Genomic DNA, 6,425 nt, shown 5'->3' on the forward strand with positions numbered 1-6,425 from the left:
TTTCTTTTTTTATTTCAGATAGATGCTTCTGAGAGTGAGCCAAAGAGTTTTATCTTTATGAGTGAAGATGCAATGACGAATCCAGATAAACTGATAGTTCTAATTCATGGTAGTGGTGTTGTCAGGGCAGGTCAGTGGGCTAGAAGACTTATTATTAATGAAGATCTGGACAGTGGTACACAGATACCGTATATTAAGAGAGCTATTGAGGTAAGTAAGTGTGTGTGTGTGTGTGTGTGTGTGTGTGTGTGTGTGTGTGTGTGTGTGTGTGTGTGTGTGTGTGTGTTAACTATCACTAATTTCTTTTTTTTTGTTTTTTAAGCTATGTTAAATGGAATTCCCAGAAATTCATTATGTTCATGATTAGAATGGTTTCCTCCTTTTATTTTTAAAAATCTTTTTCAGATACTTTACTATAAAAGAGAAAGTTGTTTTCTAGTGTATGTCATATGGTTGTGGTGGCACTGCTGTCTCATTTAGTGTGGCAGGTAGAGTTATAAAGCGTTCAAACTAAAAAGGAAGAATACAAAAATAATTCTGTAAGTTGTTAAGATTTGAAGCGTTTTCTTTTATATTTCATCAGATTTGTGTATTCTCACTCAAATGTCTGTTGTAAAGCTCCTCTTAGCATGAGCTTTCATGATAACTTGATAACAGCATGCTTTCTTAAGCATCTACCAAATTTTGCTAGTGTAGTATTTTTAGTCCACCAAATCTTATTATGGCAATTGCTTTAATTAGTGATATATTTTGCTTCATTTATCCATAGTTTAAAATTTAAGATGTTTACCATTTGTGTGTTTCCTCCATACGGTAAGGGAAAAGTAGTAGCACAAGAAAGCAGAGTGCAACTTGTGCAGATTTTGGAACACTGTGACTATTAAAATTAAAATTCATACTTTGCTCCATAAAACACACTTAAAACTTTCTGTAAGAATCATTTGAAAACCATGTATAATGTTTTTAGTATTTTTGGATTACTTATACATTAACTTTAATGTGTTATTTTTAATGTTCCTGTTCATTACAGTCTTCTTACAAATGTCTTGCCAAGTGCATCTGTAATTTTTGCAGTGATGCTTTGTATGTTGTGAGTGCTTTTTATTTAAATGTTTGTGTTAAACGTTCAAAGTGAGGTCATCATCAAAATGTTGAGTGAAGTGAAATAAGCACTTGGCTGTAACTGTGGAAAACGGGCTGGGATGCCAGTGATGGTTTAGTTTGTTCTGTGGCACACAATTTTCTGCTGAAGTATTGTACATTATGAAAGAAAAATATTAGGTAAGATTAAAATAAATGTTTAGCTTATGCTAAAGAATGAGATATGTTAATCAAGACAGTAACTTTTTAGTAGGTTTTGAAAGAAGTGTTAAGAGTTCTGCATTTTTAATTTGTTTATTTTTCCCAGAAAAGACAAAAAACAAAAAGCAAATACCTAAATGCACCTAATCATTATGACTTGCACTAGGCTTCACAGTTTTAGTACTCATAAATGTAGTTCACATACCTGTGTTGTTATTGATTAGTATCACCAAAATAACATAGCACTTATGGTTAAAACACTGGTAAATATATTATGTTATATATTTAGGTTTTATACCTAATACCACAGAAAAATGATTTATTAAATAGAATTAGAGTGTATGATGTGTTTGATACAATGACAGACTGTAGACAATTTTTAATGTGTATTAGAATCTAGATACTACTAAATACTTAGTGTTACTGACATATGACCCATACCTTTTCCCCCAGAAGTTAGACATCCAAAATCGGGTGTATGTCTAAGAGCTTTGTTGCACAGTTATTTTAGGCAGCTGAGGGAGCTCGTGATTCCTGGATTGTCCACACATTAAGATGTATAAACTAGTAGTAAGCACCTTTTAGGCATTTTGAAGTTATGCTACTCCTGGACAAGTTTATCTCTGATCCATATTACCCAGCTCATGTGGCCACTCCCCAGAGATAAGCTACCCAAGTTTCAGTCCTTCAGCATCCCAGGATGTGTAGTGTCCCCTCCCCCCACCTTCTTGTTCTGTGTGGGCAGACTTTCTGCCCCCTGAACTCTACTGTCCATGGGGTGGTATGGGTACCTAGCCAAGTGCGCCTCCTGAGCCTGGAGGTGTGACCTGGATGGGCAGCTCACCTGGGTAAAGACCAGTCCTGGATGGAGGGCTAGGGGTAGAGGAGTGTGGAGCAAGGTAGTGTGCTAGATTGTGGTCCCTATGAGATGGGACTTCCCAGTCTCAATCCCAGTCCCAATCTCAATCTTAATTTATTAAAACATGAGGCTTTCTTTAATGTATTACTCTTTATTTCTTTTTACATTTTTTTTCTACTTTTTATTCTATCCCTTAGTGACTTCAGTGACTGACTTCCTTCATTTCGCCACCCCCGAGCTGCCATTCCTACCCATTGCCTTTCCACCTCCCATTTTACTACATAGTGCCCATCATTAAAACTCTCCCCCTTCCAGCCTCATGTTCTCCCCTCACTACCCCACCTACCCCCCTTCAACCCATCTTTCCAACCCTGGCTCACCAGCTCTCTAGGGGCAGCTCACAGCTGTAGCTCCTAGTTAAGCCCCTGCCCACCAACCCCCTAGTGGCAGGTCACAGCTGTGCAGTTTGGGAAGAGTCAGAGAACTTGAAACTACTATACATGAACATATAGCTACTGTAAACTCGAGCTAACAGTAACACCAGTCAACATTTGAGAAGCTTATAATGTAAAGTGTAACAAAGCCCTTAGTGAGGAAGCTGATTTCTACACCAGAATGAAGGCATGGGGACACTGGAATAGCTGTTGGGGGCTCTGCCTCCTTCCTGGCCCCATGCAACAGGGGAGGAATCTGTTCTTTAGCATCACTCACCTTCCCCTTCCTGTTCAGCCAAAAGTTAGAAGTTTAGCTCTGTCACCAAGATGAACATGGGCCGACAATGCGAGGTCACGGTCAGTAGGGCTAACCGTACCTTGTCGTGTATCCACAGATGCATCTCAAGCAGGGCCAAGGAGGTGATCCTCCCCCTCTATGCAGCACTGGTCAGGCTGCAGATGGAGTACTGTGTTCATTTCTGGGCACCGCAGTTCAGGAGGGATGCGGACAGCATTGAGAGGGTCCAAAGGAGGGCCGCTCGCATAATCTGGGGACAGCAGAGAAGACCCTATGAAGAGAGTCTATGGGACCTTAACTTGTTCAGCCTTCACAAGAGAAGGCTGAGGCAGGACCTGGTGGCTGTCTATAAACTCACTAGGGGGGACCAGCAGGGTTTGGGAGAGACCCTGTTCCCCCTAGCGCCCCCTAGGATAACAAGGAATAATGGCCACAAGTTGTTAGAGAGTAGATTTAAACTAGACATCTGAAGGCACTACTTCACAGTCAAGACAGCTAGGATCTGGAACCAACTTCCAAGGGAAGTGGTGATGGCTCCTACCCTGGGGGTCTTTAAGAGGAGGCTTGACGTCTACCTGGCTGGGGACATTTGAGCCCAGTTTTCTCTCCCGCCCAGGGCAGGTGGTCAGACTTGATGATCTACAAGGTCCCTTCCGACCCTACTTCTATGAATCTATGAACTGCTGGTGAAGTGCTAGTAGATTTTGGCTGACCTGTTCAGCAGCAGCTGTGACAGGGTAAGACTGAAGAACAGACTCTGTCCTCCTTGTAGTCAGCATTCAGTCATGGCTCTGGAAAAATCTTTTTTTCTTATTTTGCCTTCCCAAAATAAGACGTGTCTTATTTGAGGGGCAGGGGTTGATATGTGGTAAAATATGCTATTTACACAAATCAGACTCGTTTGAAGGTATTCAAAATCAGTCAAAGTGTGCTCAAGAAAGATAACATTGGGTGTGTCTCCATGAGATGCTTACTGCACAGTAGACTACTTAGCTGTGCAGTAAATGTCACGTGTTTACACGTGTGCCCCTATTAGGCTGGAGTAAACTAATTTACTCTGCAGCAGGATATTACTTGTAAATACAAGTAGTATCATGCTGTGGAGTAAAAAACTCCACAGCAGTGGACATGTAGATGCTGCCCTGGCTAGCTGGACTGTGATGGTGCTTCAGTGCAGGACTGCCTGCCGGCTAGCCCTGCACTGAAACACCTTCTTGCCCCAGCCTGTCCCTCCACTGCACATTGAGCCAGGGGCAGCAGCCCCAAGCTAGCTGGCTGACCCCCCTGGACCGTCTGCTGGCCCGGGCTGCTCTGCCCAAGCTTAATGTGCTGTGGTCCTGGATTGCATTAATATTCAATGAATTGCTTTATTCAAACGCATTAATATGCATGTGTAGATGTGCCTACTGTTAGCTATATTTTCATGGGGTGTAGGCTGAATATGTGTCTAATGAAAAGGCAATCATATATTATTTGTCAAAGAGGTACTTAGCTATGTTAGCCTGAAGTCAGGCAGAAGGCGGGGCAGAGTGGCACCTTAGACGACATGGTTCAGTGAGGCAGTGACAGTCTATGGTAGCATCTGAGGAAGTAAACTGTTGCCTCTCTGAACCATGTTGTCTAAGGTGCCATTCTGCCCTGCCTTCTATTTAAATTAAATAGCTTGACTAGAATTTATTAAGTGATTACTTATGTTTTGCTGCTTGTCTTGGTTTTGATATTTGCCTTGGCTTTCTTCTAGGTCTTCTAATTAAGGAAAAGTCTTCTTGTTTGCCAACATTTTCAGAACAGATTTCCTTGATAAGTTTACCATACTGAAGGGGGAAGTGGGGTGCAACATGATATCTTACTTAAGTACACTGCCTGAATCTCCTGAGTATAGTATCTAGGACTTAACGTTTCCACTCACTGTCATGAGTAGGAAGTTTATATTGGTGACTTCCACCAGCGTCAGGAAAACCTGATTTTTCACTTATAAAATAAAAGATGTTTGTTACGTAGTTGTGAAAATAACATTTTAAATGATATCTGCACATAAACTGATACAGAGGACAGTCTATCTCAATGTGCAGACAATTTTAGTACCTCTGTTGCTTCTCATGGATTTTCCAACTACAAAGGTAGTCAATGTAAGAATTGCATAAGTTTTTAGTGCTGCTATTCAGACTCCTCTAGGTGGTGGTGAAATTATCAAGGATCAGAGAAGTTTGTTTTTCACTTTGAAAAATGCTAATCAATACTAGAGCCAAAGAGACTAACTACTCACTGGGGAGAGCCTGAACACAGGGTCTAGTAAGCAAAGTCACGTCCTTACAACCAGAAAGCTGGGGGAGTAGCAGAGGGTTGGAGCAAGCTGGGGCATAAGATGGAGGAAACGGACAAAAAAGGTTCCTTCTTCTACCTTCCAGCTAAGGGAGTAAAAGGGCTCAAGGGAAAGGGTTTAAAATTTGTCAAGTCTGTAACAGCTGGTTAAATGAAACCTCTAATAGAGCCCAGTGAAGGGCACCTAGGTAGACATCCCATCAGCTTAAGAGTTGCTTTTGTTCTTGCCTTTGCATTGCCCCTAGGCAGTGCCCTTTTTCCATCTTTATTTTTTTAATAATTTTCATTAGTATACTTAATCTTTTGAATAATGAGTGTTGGTTAACATTTCCTAGACCTATGTATAAGAGAGGGGAAGTGTTAAAGGGTATTTTAGAATGTAAAAGTTTGCCATTGGGAAAAACATCTAGAGGAAGATGTGCAAGAGGAAAACTGATAAAATATAGCAGAAACGTTAAAGAACTCAAGAAAAACAGAGGAGAAAAGAGGTTAAAAGGAAAGAAGTAAACAGGCACTGAAATGGCACTTGAAAAGGCATGCCAAGATCTGTTTTCTGAATGTTATAAATTGAATTGGGATCACCCATATTCCTGGTGATTGGCTTAGCCACGGGCATAAATTAGGTCTTCTCTTTCTCTCACCTAATAATTTTATAATTGTTTATAGAAAATGGAACACGTCCAAAAGGAGAAAATGTGAGACTGCTTTTCTTTAGCTAAGCAGTTAGGGCACTTCCCTGAGATATGCGAGACCTCAGTTTGAGTCTTGGAGACCTCAGTCCTCCTCCTAGGTAAGGGAGGAGTGGAATCTTGGTTTCCCCTATCCCAGCTGAGTGACCCAACAATCAGGCTGTTAGTTATGATGCATTATGAGGGATCTCTCTCAGCTTGCATTTTTTCATGAAAAAGTTGAAAGGTCGCAGTAATGTCTCATCAGGAATAGGAAAAATTTGGAAATGTCCAAAAAAAAGAGGATCCGTTTCCTATCATGTTATGCTTAGGAGATGAGTCAGCACTAGTATATTGCACCCTGGCTATTGAGTTTATTTCTTAGCTGGAGGGGGATGAGTATTCTTTTTTTAAAGTCCTGATAGTATTCTCCATCAGTATACTATAAAGTTTGTGAACTTAGGGGTACAATTGCATTTCAGAGATCTACAGAATTTCTTGCTCACTGTAATAAAGGAACCAGCAGATAAAACTTTCAGAGT

General features: G+C 40.9%; 1 protein-coding gene across 5 annotated transcripts in view; it reads left to right on the forward strand.

Moving 5' to 3' along the window:
* FAM172A (family with sequence similarity 172 member A) overlaps positions 1-6,425 on the forward strand; it is a 427,259-nt gene that overhangs the window by 89,784 nt on the left and 331,050 nt on the right. For all 5 annotated transcript variants that reach the window (XM_019516886.1, XM_019516889.1, XM_019516887.1 and 2 more), the window contains one exon: positions 19-210. In XM_019516886.1, coding sequence (XP_019372431.1) covers positions 19-210 — 192 coding nt within the window. The remainder of the gene's footprint in view (positions 1-18; positions 211-6,425) is intronic.

Source organism: Gavialis gangeticus, unplaced genomic scaffold (assembly GCF_001723915.1).
Source record: "Gavialis gangeticus isolate Ggan-Ray unplaced genomic scaffold, GavGan_comp1, whole genome shotgun sequence".
NCBI lineage: Eukaryota > Metazoa > Chordata > Crocodylia > Gavialidae > Gavialis > Gavialis gangeticus.